Here is a 22,516-nt window from a genome sequence, read left to right on the forward strand (position 1 = left end):
CATCACGTGGAGTGAATCGAATTGGCTGAAGACTGGCATCTGTGATACTGGGGACCTCTGGAGCAGGTCAAAAATTGATGTCCAATTTTATAATGGCTCATTGAAATGATTTGTTATGTTTATTGTATCATTTCATCATAGAATTATACAACACAGAAAAATATCTTGTCTGAAAGAACTATCTAATTAGTCCCAAACCAGCTGCTCTTTCCCCATAGCCCTGCAAAGCTCCTCTTCTACTCCTCAATTGAGAGACAGAGAGTAATGTATCCAAGTTTGCTGTAGGTACAACGCTAGGTGGGAATGCAAGCTGTAAGGAGGATATAAAGAGGCTGCAAAGAGATGGAGACAGGTTATATGTGTGGGAAACAAGATGGAAATGTGAGGTTATTCAATTCAATACACTTTATTGTCCTTCCAGAAATTCGCTGCAGTTATGCTTATAACCAGCAAAAATAGATATATAATTACGCAGCAGTATGTATAGCTACAGTGCAGCACCAACATCAGAACCAAAGAGAATAAAAAAAGATAAAGATAGAAAATAAGAGTCTTAGGTCTTAATGCTCCCTGCCCTGCACAGGTACATCCAATAACTATGTCTAAGTTGTTCTAACTCTGTCCTCCAAACCGTCTTCTGTACCAGGCATCAATGGTATATTGAAGGGAATGGAGATGAAGTAAATAAGGAGTTTAAGGAAGCTGTCCAATCTCAGGTAGTCACAGCCCATCGGCAGACACTTGGCCATATTTAATATCCTGCTATCTCTCAGCTACGAAGAAGCTCCAGGCCAAGCAGGTCACCACTTTTGCTGGTCCAACCTGCTCCCATACAGAAGGATTCCAGCCCAAACCCCCAGCTAAATAGCAAGGCTCCAGTGCAGTGACTCTCATCTCCCAGGCCACTCACTCTCAGATCTGGTGCTAACTGTAGAACCTATTTGGGGAAAAGGAGTTTAAGGGAGATGGCTGAGACTTTTTGCACCCGAATTGCAGTTGATGCAGCCAAGCCAAACTGGGCCACTCCAGCATGACTGCCTACTGTATCTGGGTGCCATCTCTTCATCTCTACAGAGCCTTCTTTCAAACAACCGCCAACATGTTGATTTGAGGTAAGGATTCACTTTGGTCGTAAGAACAGAAAAGTAGAATATTTTTAAAAGGTATGAAACTTATAAATGTTGACATTCGAAGGGACTTGGATGTATTCATACAGAGAACACAAATAATTAGCGTGCAGTTACAAGCAATTAGAAATGCAAATGGCATGTTGGCCTTTATTGCAAGTTGATTGGAGATTAAGAATAAAGGAGTCTTGCTACAATTGTACAGGGCTTTGGTGAGACCACACCTGGAATACTGGGTGCAATTTTGGTCTCCATATTTAAGAAAGGAGGAGGTCTTGTAGCACAGTGGATAGAGTCCCTACCTCTGAGTTAGAAGATCCATGTTCAACTCCCATTCCAGGGACAGAATCTTCTGGCTGGCATGCAGGTGGTGGAGTCAGCACGTTAGTGTTTAAAATGTCGCGTGAGCATCCCAACGTCAGCGTGCAGCATTGCGATATTTCGGTCGGCGGGCGCGCTATGCAGCGGGACGTGTGCCCGCCATTAATTAAAGGCCTCGTTAAGGCCCTTAGCTTGCTAATCAGCGACGATTTTGAGTGGCTCGTGCAAACTTCGGCTCGGCGCACGGGCCCAGCAGGTGGGTGATTTTTTTTTTTTTACAAACCTCAACCAGTGGCGGGTTGAGGTTTGATAGCAGTTTTAAAAATGTTTAATAAAGTTTTTGTTTATTTCACTGACATGTCCCATCTCGCGTGACATTTTCACATCAGGGGGACATGTTAATGAATTTTTTATTGTTCTGTTTTTTATATTTGCCAGCCTTTCAGCGATCTCCCTGAGGCAGCACTTAGCCTCAGGCAGATGTGCACCCGCCGACGAGCTGGTGGGGCCCGCCCGCCCACCAAGGGCAAAATTCTGCCCCAGGACTTGATGGCCAAGGAAAGTTTATTCATAACGCAGCCAACCTAATTGATTATCAACTCATAAATCCTTCCAACACATGTCAATATCAGGCAGTAGGAGTGGGAGAGAGTCATGTCTTAGGAAGAAAGTTGGAGCCTCTACCATCACTATCCACAGCTCCAGGCTACAACATGCATGTAAAATTACATTTTCCCACAGCAACTCAGAGTCCACTGGGGCTGGTTGGCTCAGTTCGCTGGATGGCTGGTGTGGATCAGGTTGGTGCCAACAGCATGGTGTTCGATTTCCACTCCAGCTGGAGAGGATTTGGGACCTGCCTCCTTGCCCTACCCTGGTGGAGGTCATGGCACAGTGGATCAGACCTGCTTTTGGGCAGAGAACTGAAAAGATTCCAGGCAGGATATACCTGCATTGGAGGCAGTACAGTGAAGGTTCACTAGATTGGACCCTGGGATGAAAGGGTTTTCCTATGATGAGATGCTGGGTAAATTAGATTCTCTGTTCTCTGGAGTTTAGAAGAATGAGAGATGATCTCATTGCAACATTCAAGATTATGAAGAGACTTTGCAGAGTAGACACAGAGTTTGTTTCTTCTGACGGAGGAATCTAGAACACTGAGCACAGTCTCAGAATAAGGGGCCGGTCATTTAGAACTGACTTAAGGGGAAATTTCTTCATCCAAAGAATGTGAATGTTTGGAATTCTCTATTCCAGAAGATTTAGGATGTGCCATCAAAAAATACATTTAAGGCTATGATAGACAGATTTTTGGTCTTTCAGAGATTCAGTGGATATGGGGAGCGGGTGGGAAAATGCAGTTGATGTCCAAGATCAGCCATGATCGTATTGAATGGTGGCACAGGCTCGATGGGCCATTCGGTCTACTCCTGTTCCTATCTCTTGTGTAAGATATTTTGCAAGAAGCAAGACTTATATTGTTCTTATCTAGTGCAATGCAATGGATTCTGGCAATGTATGAAGTCTGGGTGATATAGGAAACTGCAGGCTATACAAGTAATGTACTGTGCTGAGCTACTGATCTGCCTATGCATATCGCATGTTTGTGCATTAGGGTAAGAAACTGAAAGTCTACATGGTATGTTCATCTTAAGACCTTTACCAGAATAATAAAGTTGCAACAGACAGCAGTGTTTTGTGGCTTCCGGCATGGTGTCAGCATGCTTTCCCACACTGACTGATTTCCTGTTCATTGTCTTACACATACATCTGTCACTGAGCTCTACATTAAAACAATGAACTCTGACAATGAATCACTGAAGACTGAGGATAAAAGATGAAGTCCTCTAAGTGTTTGGGGATAAAATTCTGCAAAATACTATTTTTAGAACTCTGCCTAACATTTGTGTAAAATCTCTGTGCATGTTTCTGTAACAAAGTTGTCAACTTAATGTATTTTAGATGGGTTAATGACAGGTTTCAAATACTGCATGTAGTAGCACAAGAGATAATGCTGCAGAGTTTCAATTCCTAATGGTTCGCAACTGGAAAATAGAATGGAAATATTATTTTTGCTCATTCATGGGATTTGGATGTCACTGGCTAGGTCAGCATTTATTGCCCATCCCTAATTGCCCTTGAGAACTGAGTGGCTTGCTAGACCATTTCAGAGTCAACCACATTGCTGTGGGTCTGGAGTCACATGTAGGCCAGACCAGGTAAGGACAGCAGATTTCCTTCCCTAAAGGGCACTGGTGAATCAGATGGGTTTTTACAGCAATGATCATCATTAGACTTTTAATTCCAGATTTTCTTTTATTGAATTCAAATTCCAGCATCTGATGTGGTGGGATTCAAACCCAGATCCCCAAAGCATTACCCTGGGTCTCTGGATTACTCTCCAGTGGTGATACCACTGCACCACTGCCTCCCCTGACTTAGCATGGCTACGGGTTAAAAATAATAATTCAAAATTATTCAGCTATCATAATTGCTTTAGTTTATTTGACATGGTGATGCTAAATTGAAAATTACAACTGCAAATACTGGAAAAAAAAAATCACCTTTGGGATTTTCCAATTTCCAACAGTTTTGCTATTAATAGAAAATGCCATGACAGTGTTTAACTGAGTTTTATAACATTCAACGTTTTGTCTTTTTGATAGATGTCATTATGGAAAAACAAATGTGATGGCCATGTAAACTGCCTTAAACTCACTGGGTGGAATCTTAGGGAGGCAACAGCTAGAGAACCAGCAAGAGCACCACATCGCATCTTTTAGAGAAGGCCCACTGCATCTTGTGCCAGTCAGGCACTTGACAGGCCAGCAGCGAGCTTCCCCCTGGGATCAAGGACCCATGGGTGTGGAAATCCTGCTCGCCAAGATCTGCCAGCCAATCAGAAGCCAGCAGGTTTTTTACTCAGCAGTGCCACCAGCGTGGTGGTGGTTGTGTTAGTACTACACCCAGCGAAGGCCCTCAGACTGAGGAGGGACCCAGACACAGATGGGTAATGGCAGGAAGGGGGTTGCGTGAGGGGGTGGTGGGGGAAAAGGGGTCGGCAGCAACGACAGGGGGATGGCTTTCAGCAGACCCCCCCTTTCCCAATGCTTGATCAGACACTAAGTGCCTTTGAATAAGAGAGACCCCCCACCCCAGAGGCCCACAAGCAAACATGCCAGGGTTTGCTCGTCATGCTCTCCCCATGGGGAGCTCCCCCACCCACTACCCACTGCTAGGGGTCAATACCAGCAGCGGTGGTGGAATGAGGCCCCTAAGTGGACATTAATTGGCAGCAGATCGGAAAGGCCATCCACAGGACTTCAAGCCCCTGACTTAATCTTAAGGCAGGGAGATGGCAGGGTCATCACCTGTCACCCTCCCACCTGATAAAATGACCCCTGCCACCAAACTCATCATGGGGGAGGGCCACAAGATTCCATCTGACTTCCAATGAGTCATTTTCTTGTGAAAAATACCCTGCTTGTTTGTCCAATGTTCAGCTTTATTCAACACCCTGCAATCTCTGGCACACTGCCTCTTGTAATAAAATCACTGGTTCAAAGTTCTGATAGTCACAATGCTCCAGATATCACCATTATTTTTGAAATTGTAAATTGAGACGTTATCCCAACAGTAGCTGATGGTACAGGCTAGCACCTTGCTTGGTTTTTAAAGCATTTCTTAGGTCCCCTCATGTCTCATGATTACTGATCAAGGATCTGCTCCCTGACCAGCCACCAGGAGGTGCACAAGAGATACTCAGACAAATCTGCCTGAACATTCGGGTTGCTTTTATCTAAAAAAAGAGTTGACGCAAAGCAGGTGCAACTGACTGAAATGAGATGGAGGAGTGTCACATTGGTTCTTTATTTTAGGCCCAATTAATGGCACTTGTTGTTACTTATGTGTAAATGGTACAGCAAATTCAGGCGAGGGCAGTACATTAAGAAAATAAGGACATAATAAAAAGGAGCAGGAGTAGACGATTCGGCCCCTCAAGTTGACTTCTCTGTTCAACATGGTCTGGCTGATCTTCAGCTTCAACTCCATTTTCCCTCCCAATCCCTGTATCCTTTGATTCCCTGAGACACCAAAAACCTGTCTCTGTTTTAAATATATTTAACAATGGAACATCCACAACCCTCTCGCATAGCAAATTTCAAAGATTCACAACCCTTTGAGTGAAGTAATTTCTTCTCATCTCAGTCCTAAATAGCCAGCCCCTTATCCTGAGATTGTACCTGTGTTCTACAGACCCCAACCAGGGGAAACAATCTCTCAATATCTACCCTGTTAAGCCCCTTCAGAATCTTGTAGGTTTCAATGAGATCACCACTCATTCTTCTAAATTCCAGAGAATATAGACCCAATTTACTCAGCCTCTCATCATAAGACAGCCCTCTCATCCCAGGGACCAGTATAGTGAACCATGACCAATGGAGGTAGACTCTTCCTTAAATATGGTCAACATACGAGCAAACAAATTAGGAGCAAGGATAGGCTACTTGGATTCTCAAGCCTGCTCTGCCATTCAGTAAGATCATGGCTGATCTGATTGTGACCTCCTGCCTATCCCAGATAACTTTTCACCCCCTTATTAATCAAGAGTCTATCTAGCTCTGCCTTAAAAATACTCAAAGACTCTGCTTCCACTGTTTTTTGAGGAAGAGAGTTCCAAAGACACTTAACCCTCAGAAAAAATTTCTCCTCATCAGTCTTAAATGAGTGATCCCTTATTTTTAAACAGTGACCCCTAGTTCTAGATTCTCCCACAAGAGGAAACACCCTCTCCACATCCACCCTGTCAAGACCCCTCAGGATTTTAAATGTTTCAATAAAGTTGCCTCTTACTCTTCTAAATTCCAGTGGATACAAATCTAGCTTGTTCAACCATTCCTCATAAAACAACCCACCCATTCCCCGTATTAGTTTAGTAAACCTTCTCTAAACTGCTTCCAACACATTTATGTACTTCCTTAAACAAGGCGACCAATACTGTACACAGGACCCCAAATGTGGTCTCATTAGTGCCCTGTATACTGAGGCATAACATCCCTACTTTTGTATCCAATCCCCCAGTAATAAACAATAACATTCTATTAACTTTCCTAATTACTTACTGTACCTGCATACTAGCTTTTTGTGATTCATGCATTAGGACACCCAGATCCCTCTGAATCTCAGTGCTCTGCAATATTTAGATAATGCTTTTTTATTCTTCCTGCCAAAATGGACTATTTCACATTTGCCCACATTTTACTCCATCCGCCAGATCTTTTTCCACCCACTTAACCTATGTCCCTTCATTGCCTCCTTATGTCCACTTCAAAATATATTTTCCTACCTACTTTGTTTCATCAGCTAAGTTAACAGCCATACCTTTGGTCCCTTCGCCCAAATCATTTATGTAAATTGTAAAACATTGCGGACCCAGCACTGATCCCTCTGGCACAACACTTGTTACATCCTGCAGCCAGAAAAAGACCCATTTAAGCCTACTGTTTCCTGTTAGCTAGCCAATCTTCCATCCTGCCAATGTTACCCCCTACACCATGAACTTTTATTTTCCGCAGTAACATTTGATGTGGCACATTATCAAATGCTGTCACCAAAATCCTGTATAATTGTAGCAAGGCTTCTTTATTCTTTTGCTCTAACTCCTTGTAATAAAAGCCAACATATCACTTGTCTTGCCAATTGCTTGCTGTACCTGTATGCTAACTTTCTGCATTTTTTGGAGGGGAACACCTGAGTCTCTCTGAACATAAATATTTACAAGTTTCACATGCTTTAAAATTACTGAAGTAAATAACCTACACATCCCCATGTTATATTCCATCTGGCACATTGTTGCCCACTTACTTAGCCTGTTTATATCTCTTTGCAACCTCCTTTGTGTACCCCCTTCTTACTTTCCCACTTAGCTTGTATTTTCAGCAAACTTAGACACGTTACTCTCTGTCGCTTCATTTAGGTCATTAATGTAAATTTGAAGTAGCTGAGGTCCTGGCACTGATTTCTTGCAGCAATCCACTTCACTGCCTGCCAACTTGAAAATGCCCCGTTTATACCCACTCTTTGCCTCCTGTTCATTAACCAATCCTCTATCTATGCTAAGACATTACTAACTCCATGAGTCCTTATCTTGCTTATTAACCTGTTTTGTGGCACCCTATTGAAAGCCTTTTCGAAATCAAGGTACACTACATCTAGTGGTTCCCCTTTCCCTACTAGTTACATCCTCAAAAAAACTCTAATGAATTTGTCACACAGGATTTGTCTTTTGTAAAATCATGTTGGCTTGTTCTAATCATACTATATTTATCTAAGTGCATTGTTAAGTCTTTGTGAATAATAGATTCCAACACTTTCCCAATGACTGATGTCTGGCTAACTGGCCTGTAGCTCCCTGTTTACTCTCTTTCTCCTTTCTTAAATAGTGGTGTTACTTCCAATTTGAAGGGACCACTTGTGAATCTAAGGAGTTTTGGAAAAAATAGCCAGAGCAACCACTATCTCTGCAGCTATCTCTTTTAGAATCCTAGGATGTAGGCTTTCAGGTCCCAGGGAATTGTCAGGTAAGGAGCAGCTAAATGGTTAAATGTGAATATCTAGACGTTATCCTGGTTGCCTCTCTCCTCCATTAACTTTGTGAAAACAGCCTCTCGTCCTTAGCCTCCCCATTCATTTTATTTCAGAACGTGCTGTATTTTCCCATTAAACTCACCACAGAAAGTTAAGTCTTCTCATTACAGACACACAAATCTTTAAATGATGTGATTAATTGTAAATAACTGCTAATCAAGAGAAATGAAAACACTAAATTGTAATGATGATCTTCTGCAGTTTCCGTAGAATGGTAGGAGTTTTAATCTGCAGCTATAAAAGCTCCAGTTAACATGAGAACGTTCAATGCAAACTCTGGCTGCCGAAATGACTGACAACATTCACCTTGATGGCCACAAAATATACCAAAGGAGTATCAGAAAATCACCCAAAGTTTTTCAGATAATGTCATCACTCTTCCTGTGTAAGAGTTCCAAATTATTATTTGCTTTCTCCATTCCTATAGGTTTAAGATGAGGAGGATAGTAACATACAGGCTGGTAAAATGGGCAGGCATGTGGCACATGAAAGTTAAAGCAGGGTAGTGTGAAGTGATATTAAAAATGCACGAAAAATGAGGACAGGCAGTTTAATCTAAATGATATGATTTTAATGGGGGTGCAGGAACAGGGAGATTTGGGGCAGTACACAAATCTTTGTAGGCGATAGAACAAGTTGAGCAGGCTTTTCAAAAAGGATATAGGGTTTGTGGCTTTGTTAGAAAGGGCACAGAATACAAAAGCAAGGAAGGTAATACTAAATAGTGCTTAAATCTGGTCACCATACTTTAGGAAGGATGTCAAGACCTTAGAGGTACAGAGGAGATTTACTAGAATGGTACCAGGAATGAGATACTTCAGTTACATAGAGGGACTGCGATTGTTCTCCTGAGAGCGGAGAAGGCCAAGGGGAAATTTGATAGAGGTGTTCAAAAGCATGGAAGCTTTTTTTCTGATGGAGTAAATAAGAGAATTGTTTCCAGTGTTGGAACCAGAAGATACGGAATGAAGGGTGATTGGGAAAAGAACACAAAGCAACTTGAGGAAACATTGTTCAATGCAGTGAGTTGCTTTGATCTGGAACGCACCGCCTGAAAGTGCAGTGGAAGCAGTTTCAATTGTAACTTTCAAAAGGGAATTGGATAACATGAAAGGAAAACATTTATTGGGCTATGGGGAAAGGGCAGGGAAGTGGAACTAATTAAATAGCTGTCCCAAAGAGCTGGCAAAGGCATGATGGGCAGAATGATCTTCTATAATTCTATGATTATTTTCTTCCTTTGGAAAACACCAGGAGGCTTCTACCTAAATGAACCCACTCCTCTTATCTCTCCCTGGATCATTGCTCAGTACAGTTACTAACACAATCCCTCAGCCTCATTTTCCTGACCTCTATATTTCAAGCCTACTGTGGCCATTCTTAGGCTTTAACCATGGCTCTGATGGTTATCAGTTGATTAGATCTTCTGTGTGTTTCCAAACAACTTAAGCATTTTGTCCTTCAAATACTTTTATAATTTACACAAAATTAGGTAAGATATTCCATTTTCAGCACGGTCTTCCTCAATTTAAATGAAGTGTCACAACTGCAAAGACACAAATTAAACGAGAAGTGTCCATGAGGTGATGTCTTACCCTCTCTGGCTGTGTATTCATTGTCTTCAATAAGACGGGCAAGGCCAAAGTCAGCGATCTTGCAGCAGAGATCCTCAGAAACCAGGATATTTGCTGCACGCAGATCTCGATGGATATAGTTTTTCCTCTCGATAAAGGCCATTCCCTCGGCAATCTGTGGAAGAATGTTGTAATTCAGATGGCCACATTAAAATGACAATGCCGATTGTGTTCCTCAGTAGAAATTTAATCCTCAAGTAAAATGTGTCTAAAAGGTGGGCAGTTTTCAAATCGGCTGCAGAGTTTATGAACTTTGATGAAAAATAAAGTACTTTTTAGCCTGGACACATTTTTTTGTTGATCATGTATTTAAATATATCAAAATGCTTTCTCTGAGTCTTCATTGTTTAGTCTGTGCTTGCGATGTCATGCATGCAATTTCAGCCACCTACACTCAACCTTTGACCCCATTTTCTCCAGCTTCTGATCCTCCTCCCATCTATATCCAACTGAACAATGGCCAACACCAACATTTCCCCCAAAACCCATCAAGAGTCAAACTAGTGCAATATCCATCTTATGGATGAGATTAGGGGAGACGGTGGTGTAGTGGTAATGACACTGGTCTAGTAATTGACAGGCCCAGGCTAATGCTCTGGGGACATGGATTCAAATCCCACCACAGCAGCTTGTGGAATTTAAATTCAATTAATGAAAGCTAAGAATGGTGACCATGAAACTATCAGCAAATGTTGTAAAAACCCATCTGGTTCACCAATGTCCTTTAGGGATGGAAATTTGCTATCCTTATCTGCTCTGGCCTACAGGTGACTCCAAAACCATGGCACTGTGGTTGACTCTTAATTGCCCTCTGAAATGGCCGAGCAAGCCATTCGGTTCAAGGCTGATTTGGGATGGGCAACAAATGCTGGCCTGGCCAGCAATGCCCACATCCAATGAAAGAATAAATTAAAAAAAAAATGTATTCAGAGCCTATTACAATCTCTGAAGACTATTGTTGGGATTTTCCAGTACTGTGGGATTGAAAATTCCTGCTTGAAGTCAAATGGACCTTTGGCTGGTCTAGAAAATCCTGGCTTAAGTCTTAACTATCCTCAAAATATCTAAACAAATACAATTTAAACATTTGCAGGAATAGTGGTGTTAATAACACAACCATCAGAACTGATTTACTCTATAACGTGTAAAGATTTCAGGCAGTGACCCATTTTATTGCTGTGGTTTGATGCCATCTAGCTTGCTTGTTCAATACGAATATATTCCATATTCTATTTATACAACATACCAGCAGAATCTAGTGGTTGATAATTGGTAATGCAGAACTTTTTCAAATGCTCTGCGACCCACTGTAATGTATTTTTCTGTTTGGCATACTGGAATTGATATTTTAAGAAAAATATTCTCCGCTGTGGGTGTCACTAGCATTTAATGCCCATTCCTAAATGTACTGAATCTGAGTGATTTGCTAGATTACTTCAGTGGGGAACAAAGAAATGGCTGACCAACTAAATGCATACTTTGGTTTTGCCTTCACAAAGGAGGACACTAATAACATGCCAGGATTGTTGGGGAACACAGGGTTTAGTGAGAGGGAGGAACTGAAAGAATTCAGTATTAGTGGGGAAATGGTGTTGGGGAAATTGATGGGATTGAGGGCTGATAAATCCCCGGGGCCTGATAATCTACATCCCAGAGTACTTAAGGAAGTGGCCCTAGAAATAATGGATGCATTGGTGGTCATCTTCTGAGATTCTATAGACTCTGGAACAGTTCCTACAGATTGGAGGGTAGCTAATGTAACCCCACTATTTAAAAAAGGAGGCAGAGAGAAAACAGGGAATTATAGACCAGTCGGCCTGATGTTGGTAGTGGGGAAAATTCTAGAGTCGATTATAAAAGATTGAATAGCTGAGCACGTGGAAAACAGTGGCAAAATCGGACAAAGTCAGCATGGTTTTATTAAAGGAATATCATGCTTGACAAATCTGGAATTTTGAGGATGTAACTAGTAGAGTTGATGAGGGGGAGCCAGTGGATGTGGCTTATTTGGACTTTCAAAAGGCTTTTGACAAAGTCCCACATAAGAGATTGGCGTGTAAAATTAAAGCGCATGGGATTAGGGGTAGTGTATTGAGACGGATAGAAAACTGGTTGGCAGACAGGAAACAAAGAGTAGGAATAAATGAGTCTTTTTCCAAATGGCAGGCAGTGACTAGTGGGGTGCTGCAGGGATCGGTGCTGGGACTCCAATTATTCACAATGTATACTAATGATTTAGATGAGGGAATTAAAGGTAATATCTCCAAATTTGCAGATGGCACAAAGCTGGGTGGGAGGGTGAGCTGTGAGGAGGATGCAGAGATGCTTCAGTGTGATTTGGACAAGCTGAGTGAGTGGGCAAATGCATGGCAGATGCAATATAATGTGGATAAATGTGAGGTTATCCATTTTGGTAGCAAAAACAGATTATTATCTGAATGGCTATAAATTGAGAGAGGGAAATGCACAACAAGACCTGGCTGTCCTTGTACACCAGTTGCTGAAGGTAAGCATGCAGGTGCAGCAGGCGGTAAAGAAGGCAAATGGTATGTTGGCCTTCATAGCGAGAGGATTCGAGTACAGGAACAGGGATGTCTTGCTGCAATTGTACAGGGCCTTGGTGAGACCACACCTGGAATATTGTGTGCAGTTTTGGTCTCCTTATCTGAGGAAGGATGTTCTTGCTATAGAGGGAGTGCAGTGAAGGTTTACCAGGCTGATTCCTGGGATGGCGGGACTGACATATGAGGAGATATTGAGTCGATTAGGATTATATTAGCTGGAGTTCTGAAGAATGAGGGGGGATCTCATAGAAACTTATAAAATTCTAACAGGACTAGACAGGGTTGATGCAGGAAGGATGTTCCCGATGGTGGGGGAGTCCAGAACCAGGGGTCACAGTCTGAGGACATAGGGTAGACAATTTAGGATTGAGATGAGAAGAAATTTCTTCACCCAGAGAGTGGTGAGCCTGTGGAATTTGTTACTACAGAAAGTCATTGAGACCAAAACATTGTATGTTTTCAAGAAGGAGTTAGATATAGCTCTTGGGGCGAAAGGGAGCAAAAGGTATGGGGGCAAGAGTGGGAGCAGGTTATTGAGTTGGATGATTAGCCATGATCGTAATGAATGGCGGAGCAGGCTCGAAGGGCCAAATGGCCTACTCCTCCTATTTTCTATGTTGTCAGTATGACACGATTCATATATGGGCTAGACAAGGTAAGCATGGCAGGTTTCTTTCCCTAAAAAAGACATCAATAATTAGTTATGCTTTTATGACAATCCAACAGCTTTACTGGTATTGGGTCTCTTTCCAGATTTTTTAAACTGAATTCAAATTTACAAACCATGATGGGATGTTCTGACAGGGTCCATGTTCTCTAGATTATCAGAGTAGGTCTCTGGGTTCACATGGTAATAAAAGGTACCTGGATCTGCATCTGTAGTGCTGCAACCTGCAAGGCTACAGACCAGGCGCTGGAAGGGGGATTAAAATGAGCAGCTAGTTTCTTTTTACTCTTTTTGGCTGGCACAAACATGTTGGGCTCTTTCTACACCGTAACTTTTCCATGGTCTGTAGTACAGTCAAGTATCACAACAACAATACTGCCACAGCCTTAACTGAGCACCAACTACTTAGAAAATTAACTTGTAGTTGAGGACTGTTTATTGTGCTGTAAAATATTTGGAGGAGTTAAAATGCAGTTTGGATCTTACAAAGGATTGTTTCTCATGCTGACAGGTGTCAATGTCATCTTGAGTTTTTAACAAAGCTAAAGTTTGTGTGTCTGCAGGAAATCTGATAAACCCACAGAGGTATTTCATGCTTCAACAGCATTTTCTGTGCTATCAGCTGGATCTAAATCTTGTTAAACATACAACTTTATTTAAGCATTGAAAATTCCAAGAGCATCGTTACTTGCTAAATTCGATGATAAATATACTTGTATATGTAAGGGAATTGCTTTATGTGCATAAATGATCTTGAGAAGATTTTAACCTTTTAGTTCAATATAAGCTTTTACTGCTAAATACAGGGATTATGAGCTGAATAACTTTGATTTAGGTCATCATATCTAATGGATCAATGTTACACACAAGCCTTTGACCAATCTTATTCTACAACTCCCTTTCAGCTATTCTCTTGATCACAGATAACATCATCCTGATCATAACCTTGTTTTGTGCGCCTTTCTACATTCCTATATGGGAATATTGATAAAACTCCTTTTTACAATGAGTACATGGTTTCAGCATTTTCTACTCTCAGCAAAACATCCTCAAAGATTAAATAAATACAAGTGAGAAGTTTGTTCATCAAAAGTTAGCTCATCATTATTTCATTTTAAATTCATTTTCACTTATCTCATATTCTTGATTAAGTTCCAAATAAATTATTTTGTAGCTTTACCATTGCTTACTCCCCTCATCATTCAAAGATATTCTGAATAGTGCAACAGTAAAATATGTTTTTGTCAATCATTCATGGCAGTAACAGAACATAATCATCCACTCAAGTTTGTTCTCAGCTTACATGAATGTGAAGTTTCTATACTGAATTTGGGGGTATGAAGCCAGCTAAACATGAGTGAATTGCCAACAGTCTTGGCTCCTGTCTCAAGACATAGATCAGAAGAAATAGGTCAGACATTTGTACACTTAAGTGGTTAGTTTAAAACTCCGTCCCCTTCTTTAAATGTTCCTAGGATTAGTGTCCCTATTAGAAATTAGTGTTCACTTGTCAGCAACGTAAATTATAATGCTATATTTCAATGATTTCATACTTATCCATTGTTATACCCATCAGTCTAGAGCTATTCAAGCATCAACAGCAGTATACGCCTTTTTTACCTACTGTCCTTTTCCTGTGCCAGTACAAACCGAGGTGTGAGTGCACCATAACCTCAGCTGTAGCCTACACCTCTTGAATGTAAGATAAAGAACATTGACATCAAACATCTAGAACACAGTTTTGAGCTGTCTTATGGTCTCAGATTTTTGCACTCATTTTATGCACGTGTTCTTTTGTTCATACTCTGGTTGCTCTTCGAACTCTTACATACCACAAAGATTGGATGACTTTAACATACTGTGTGCATCTTTGCAATGTTTCTAAAAAAAAATTGTGCATTATTGCGGGTGAGGTAAGTGTTGGTAAGTTTACTTAGCTTTAGTTAACATTTAAATGTGTAACGGGATGTGGTTAAACCTACTCGTGGTGCGCAACATGCAATTGTTCAGGTTTTCATTGGTAACATATTGTTCATTCCCAATCATTGTAAAACACAGTGGACCCCTCCTAGTCACAGTCAATTTAGTGTTGTGGAATCAAACCTTAGACATGCCTCGTGTTTTGTAACTTACAGCACCTGATGTCCACTCTGCAGGAAAAAATATTGAAATATAGATCAAGTACAAACATCTCCTCTAGGTCGTTCAAAACAATTGTAAACATACATACACAGATATAAAAGGAAAACTGAATGCTGGAAACCTGGATCCAATACTAAGTAATGTTGGAAATACAGCAGCTCAGTCAGTCAGAGTCTGGAAGTGAAGAATAGGTGAGTGCTTGAGTTTGGGATACCCAGCAGAACTGTTTTGGCTGTACCAGTTCTTTCCTCCTTCAGATACTGACAAAGCTGCTGTGTAGTTTCAAATTTCCCTTTTTTAATTCCATGTGTAGACACACCAAGGGTTAGCAACTCACCTGTGCTGCCATGTCAATGAGCTTAATTATGCTGAGTTTTGACCCTACAGATGTCTTCAGAAAATCCACTAAACTACCTGAAAAAAGAGAAAATAATAGAAAGATAAATACTGTATCACAACTACCTGCAAAACACTTTGGATTTATTGAACAGTAGACTGGATGCTGTTTGAAACTGTTCTATTATTTTAATACTATTTGGTAAGGTAGAATCTTAGAGATTCATATCATGTCGGGAAGACATGATGCCTAACAGTCATTGACACAAGCAAAAGGAGTGGGGACAGAGAGACCACTAGTTAAATATTTAAACTTACAGATGCTAGTAGACCGTTGTTTGGCACTTGAGAAAATAACCATGGCCAAACATCAATGAAATGTACATGATCCTAAATAGCTATTCCACCCCAAAAGAAAACCAGTTTCTTCACAGTTGAGCCCCATTTGCTCAACATTTCCATTAAAATAGCAGAGAAATTTGGTGCGTGCATTAAAGAATCATTTGGTAATTGCCAACAGTAGTTTCCAGCCTTCAATGAACATGGGAAACAAACATCAGCAGAATTAATTTATAGAGCAAAGCCCTGGCCTTTGATTGGCAGACTTCTTACTCAGCCCTGCATTAAATCTCGTCATCCAGATTTTTCTGTAGGATCTTATGCAGAGGCCAGATGAAATTTCATTCTTACGTCTTTCATCGCAGTATCACAAACAAGTTAAATTACTGCCATTTGGCTTTGCTGCCTGCATTAATGTAAAGCATAGTTTTTCATTGTTATTCAAATGGAAATGGTAGGGTTCACTTCTCATTCACTATGGTATTGCTGAGAATATCACAAGGTATTTGCATAGCTCTATTGAATTAACCAATAACTACACTGTTTATGCAGCCTTATGGCACCACGCCGATACTCCAGTCATACAGTGCGTGTTGACTATCTGCTTTTGACCAATAACACTAAAACAGTGTTTCAAGAAACAGTGCATCCATCCTTGAGGTCATCATCAGTGACAGTTGCGTTCCTTCCTGTTAGCATCAATTTTCACCAATATAACCATATTTTCCTCTGCATATTGCACAAATTTCTTCACATTTCATTCAGTTTCTGGCTGGACCCTATCTTTATGCATTCAATATGCATTTAGGAGGTCTATTTTTTTACTACTTATTCTGTTTTGTAACAGATGCTCTTGGTACAGGTTAGGCTACTTTTAGAGTTGGATATGTAATTTATACACACACAAAAAATAGATTTTGTATGTGAAAATAGCGTTAAAAATTACTCAGGACAGAGGAAAGAGTTTGAATGATTAATGTAAGTCGTACATATATAGGGAGATTGCAGAGTTTAGTACATTTTGATTAACATTAGGGATGACAATATCAAGGTTGTTCCTTGATCTGGTGGGTTTGGAAAGGAGTAGAGTGAGTCGGTGAGTTTACAGTCGTTTGGGGAGAGCATGGTTTGGGCAATGAGTAGTTCTTCAGTACTGATGTGGGCAAAGAGAAAATGACAGTCCCTAAAGTGTTTTTTTGGATTTCCTGCCCCAACCCCCAACCCCACCCCATTTCCCATATTGTCTACTTCAGTTGGGACAACCAAAAGAAAACTAGAACATTTGCATCCATAGGATTTTCACTTCAGCACTGACCGAGGTGATGTGTCGGTGATGTAACTGAGTGTTTCTCTTCTTCAGATACTTCAGCTTTTCCTTCCTTTTTGAAGGAATCTGATCACCTTCAACTTAAGAAACCACACATGGCCTGCTGGACAAGCACAATCATTGGCCCAGTGTAAGGATAAGGAAAGATTGCCAGGGATTTCATAATTAACCCTTTCTTCATGGTTTTGTCTCATGTTGTCATGAAGCACTTTGATATTTTTTCCCCTGATCATAAAAGTAAAACTTTAGCAAATCAAACATAAAAACAGCTAGAATGGAGGCTTCATCCGCAATAGAATTTGGGTCCTAAATGTCCACACAAGGATGCATAGTGCCCAATTTTTCTCTTTGTTGAATGCCGTTTTCTGGATTATATTTTTCAGTTTTGCAGAAATAGAGGGTAGGGCTAATAAGAGTGAGGAAATTAGGTTACTAATATCAGAACAAGTATTGGAGAAACACGAGATGAAAATCGGACAATTCTGTAGGACCTGATGGCCTACATACTAGGGTCCTAAAAGAGATAGCTGCAGAGATAATGGATGCACTGGCTATGGTTTTCCAAAATTCCCTAGATTCTGGAACGGTCCCACAGATTGGAAGTTAGCAAATGCAACACCAATATTCAAGAAAGAAGGGAGAGAAAACTGGGAGCTACAGACCAGTTAGCTTGACATCAATCATCAGGAAAATGATGGAATCTATTATTTAGGAAATCTTAACAATGTACTTGGAAAAGCATTGTATGATAAGAACAAGTCAACATGGTTTTACAAAAGGAAAATCCTGTTTGACAAATTTATTAGAATTTTTTGAGGATGTAACAAGTAGGGCGGATAAAGGGGAACAAGTAGATGTGGTATAATTGAATTTCCAAAAGGCATTCATAGGAACAGGAGAAGGCCATTCAGCCCATCGAGCCTGCTCCGTCATTCAATACAATCATGGCTGATCGAACACTTTAATACCTTTTACCCACACTATCCCCATAACCCTTTGTTATTGACAGATTTCTGATTAACAGTCTCTACCTTAAACATACTTAATGACTGAGCTTCCACCGCCCTCTGGGGTAGAGAGTTCCAAAGATTCACAACCCTCTGAGTAAATTCGATAAGATGTCACATCAAAGGTTAACACACAAGATAAAAGTTGAGGTGATATATTAGCATGGATAGATGGCCTACACCTGCTCCTGCTTTGCATGTTCATATGTTTGGTTAATGCACAGGAAGCGGAGTAGGGATAAATAGAGCATTTTCAAGTTGGCAGGCAGTGACTAGTGGAGTGCCGCAAGGATCGGTGCTGGGGCCCCAGCTATTTACAATCAATATAAATGATGTAGACGAAGATACAGAGTAATGTATCGACATTTGCTGAGGTTGAGTAAATTGGGCCTATATTCTCTGACGTTTAGGAGAACGAGAGGTGATCTCATTGAGCCATTCAAGAATTCAGGGGGCAGAATTTTGCCCTCGGATGGCGTGTGGGCTCCACCAGCTCGGCGGTGGGCGGACAGCTGACCCCCGCCATGGAAACGGGGCCCGCCGCCATTTTGAGTGGGTGGACCAATTAAAGCCCACCCTGCGGCCTGCCCGATGGGAAGCGCTATGCACTTCCTGTTTGGGGGGTGGGGGGTGATGGGGGAAGAGGGATTCGTCATCTGTCAGTGTGCTCTTTCACGCATGCGCACTGCTCCCTGAAGCAAAGTCATGTCTCAGGGAGATTAATGACATGTAAGAAAAGTCAAAAAATAGAGAAATATTAAAATTAACATGTCCCCCTCAAGTGACAATGTCACATGAGATGGGACACGTTAATAAGAAACAAAGTTTATTAAATTTTTAAAAAATGGATATGAAACTTCATCCCGCCAGTGGATGAGGTTTCATGAATAATCTGGAGCCTGCTGGGGTTCCTGGCCTGCCCGCCAGCCTTAACCTTGGCCGGACAGGGTCTTTAACAAGGGTAATTAGCCTGTCAATGGCCTTAATTGGCTATTGACAGGTCGGTGGGCAGACAGCTGATTTCACTGTCTGCCCGCCTTCCTGAAGATTTAAATGGACCGGGGTGAGGTCAGGGGTTCCTCCCGACATCACCCCATGTCATTTTCCCCGCCCCCGCCCCCAAATCGCCGAGGGGAAAATCCTTCTGAAGATTATGAAGGGACTTGACAGGGTAGATGCTGAGAGGTGGTTTCTCCTGACCGAGGAATCTAGAACACAGGAGCATAGTCTCAGGATAAGGGGCTGATCAGTTAGGACTGACATGGGGAGAAATTTCTTTACCCAAAGGGTTGTGAATCCTTGGAATTCTCTACCCCAGAGGGTTGTGGATGCTGCATCATTTAAGGCTGGGATAGATAGACTTTTGGTCTTGTGGAGAATCAAGGGATATGGGGAGCACACAGGGAACATGGAGTTGAAGCCCAAAATCAGCCATAATTGTACTGAATGGCGGAGCAGTCTCGATGAGCAGGACCACTCCTGCTCCTAGTTCTTTTGTTCTTTTGTTTATTTTTGTACTTCATACAGGACCTGGCCTCCATCCAAACATTTCTAAGTGCTGGCCCATACCTCTAAGCGCCAATTATTGGAAACGCTTTGAGATGGGAAATGGAATTTCGTAGTGAGGAAACATCAGAATGTACCACTATTGTCACAGTCCAAAATGATAAAATGAAATATGATGAATTTAGGAAAGCACACAGGCTGTAAATACCCAAGCCAAAGCACATTATTCATCATACTTGACCTTTAAAAAGGCTTTTGTCTATATCCAAAACAAATAACAGGATAAGTTTTAAAATGTTTTATGTAACCTTTGAAAATATAAAATGCCTATAGGATTGATGGTTTGTGAGATCCTGTTAACAAGAAATGGAAGAATGTTCATAATTCATCATCTACTAGTCAAATTGTGAAAACGCAAGGATTTAAAATGCTGAGTTTCTGGGATTAGATTCCTAATGCTGGAGAAACACAGGCAGTATTCCATTATTCATTATATTTCAAAAATAAGTTTATCTTTGCAAATCGAGACAAACCATGTACAAAGTTCAAATATTCACAGAATATATTCAAATCTTGTAAAATGAAAAAAAAAGAACTTGCATTTATATAGTGCCCTTCATGGCCCCAATACACTTCACAGGCAAGAAAGTACTTTTGACATACAGTCACTATTGTGATGTAGGAAACTCTGCAGCCAATTTGCAGAGAGAAAGCTCCAACAAACAACAATGTGATAACAATCAGATCATTTTGTTTTCCTGTGATATTGACTGAGCTGGTCAGACCACCAGGGAGAACACCTCTGCTCTCCTTTAAAGTATTGCCATGGGATTTTTTTTTACATCCACCTGAGAGGGCAGACAAGACCTCAGCTTAAGGTCTCATTCAAAAGACGGCAATTTCCACAGTGCAGCACTTCCTCAGCACTACACCGGAGCATCAGCCAAGATTTTCATGCTCAAGTCTAGGGGCTGAATTTTCCCCCTGTCATGGTAGGGAAGTTGAAGGGCAGGCGCGCTTCCAATCAGTGCCCCCAATTGGAGGTGCGGCGCCATTTTATATGGGTGAGCCAATTAAGGCCCATCCAGCAGGACGTCCGCAGGGAAGCGCTATGTATGCACTTCCCGTGCGGGTGTGGGAGGGAATCCCGAAATCGAGATTGCACTCTTTTGCGCATGCGCATAGAAGAGTGCACTCATCTCCCTGAGGCTAAGTGCAGCCTCAGGGAGATTGGTTGAAAATGTCAAAAACCTTAAAATAGAAAAATAAAATTTCCCTAACATGTCCCCTCATGTGACAATGTCACATGAGTTGGGACATGTCCATAATTTTCAAAAAAAACTTTAACATTTTTAAAAAGCTGCTTGAAACCTCATCCCGCCCATGGATGAGTTTTGATGCTTTTTCTAATTCACTCCAGGGCTCCTAGCCTGCCCGTAAACCTTAAGGTTGGAGGGGCAGGTCCTTGAATTACTTAATTGCCTCTGTCAATGGCCTTAATTGGCCACTGACAGGTTGGTGGGCGCGCAGCTGATCTTGCTGCGCCCCCGCCTTGCTGAAAGTTTAAATGGGGTGCAATGATGTCAGGAGTTCCCCCCGATTTCACTGCGCATCATTTTACACATCGGTGAGTGGGGCCCTGACCATCTCGCTGACACATAGAATTCTGTCCTTGGCGTGGGCTAACCTTCTGCCTCAGAGGGGAGATTGCTAACCACTGAGCCACAGCTGACACCTACACATGTAACCCTAAAACAATCACAGTTTGATCAACGGGATATTTAAATGTTTGTTCAAAATATCAATTGAGGACTCTAACAAAATTTTACTGGGAATAATCCATAGGATATTTAACACATTTAAAAAATACTTTGTTTCCAACTACCTCAGGGAGCTGCAGACTTGCAAATAATGAAATGAAGCAGTAAAAAGCTGCTGGAAACAGTGTCATTGCATCACAGTCAAGCACCTGAAAACATACCTCATAAAAATGCTGTCCCCAGATATTCCTTTTAATTTTATTTTCTAACGGAGACTTCATTCCGTCCTTGGATGAGTTTTCATGAAAAATGTAAAGGCTGCTTGGCTGATTTGCCCATCCACCAACAATAAGCTTGGATAGGCCATGAAAAATCGTAGGCAATTGCACTGTTAGTGGACTTAATTGCCTGCTTAATTGGCGGCAGGCATGCTTCTGACTTTTGCACACATCCACCGAGTGAAATAATGGACAATGACGTCAGGGCACTCGCCCAACATCATCTCGCGCAATTTTACAACCAACCGGGTCAGGCGTGCACCAGCCCACGCACGTAAAATTCTACCCGCATCCTAATCGTGTGTGACTAAATCACACAAAGAACGCTCTAGATTTCTCCTTACAGAGACAAATTTGAGGAATAGCTGCAGTTACAATTCTGCAAATATTAAATCTAAAAAACCCAGCAAAATAGAACATTGTCATAATCATTAACAGAATGACTTCAAAGAAGCAGTCTTTGTACATGAGCACACTTTCCTTGAGCTCCCCTTCTCATGGGGTGAAATATATAACTCAGAGGGGGGCCTTATACTGTGAACTGGACAAAGTAATCTCCTTCGCAAGATGTCGTAATGGTTAAAATACAAAAAAAGTACTGCATATAAGACCAGCATTGACTATTGGCTACACTGATATCTGAATCTATGAAAAGCTGTTTAGCCCTTAATAATTCAAGTTCAATAGCTTTTCATTTAACTGAATATAAATAGTAGCTTTAAAATATCTATTCTCGACAATATAAAGGATAATAGTGGGAAATGAAACATCTTTCAAACTGAACTCCACCTTGTAACATCATCAAGCATTCTGTTGAGATAATAGAGTTCATGCAGACAAGACAATCCAAGTCCTGCCCT

General features: G+C 41.3%; 1 protein-coding gene across 1 annotated transcript in view; it reads right to left on the reverse strand.

Moving 5' to 3' along the window:
• LOC121291833 (proto-oncogene tyrosine-protein kinase LCK-like) overlaps positions 1–22,516 on the reverse strand; it is a 142,288-nt gene that overhangs the window by 11,552 nt on the left and 108,220 nt on the right. The window contains exons 10-11 of the mRNA XM_041213434.1: positions 15,441–15,517; positions 9,692–9,845 (exon numbers count right to left, since the gene is read on the reverse strand). Of these exons, the coding sequence (XP_041069368.1) occupies positions 9,692–9,845; positions 15,441–15,517 (231 nt within the window). The remainder of the gene's footprint in view (positions 1–9,691; positions 9,846–15,440; positions 15,518–22,516) is intronic.

The sequence above is a fragment of the Carcharodon carcharias genome, chromosome 19 (genome assembly GCF_017639515.1).
Source record: "Carcharodon carcharias isolate sCarCar2 chromosome 19, sCarCar2.pri, whole genome shotgun sequence".
In the NCBI taxonomy this organism is placed as follows: Eukaryota; Metazoa; Chordata; class Chondrichthyes; order Lamniformes; family Lamnidae; genus Carcharodon; species Carcharodon carcharias.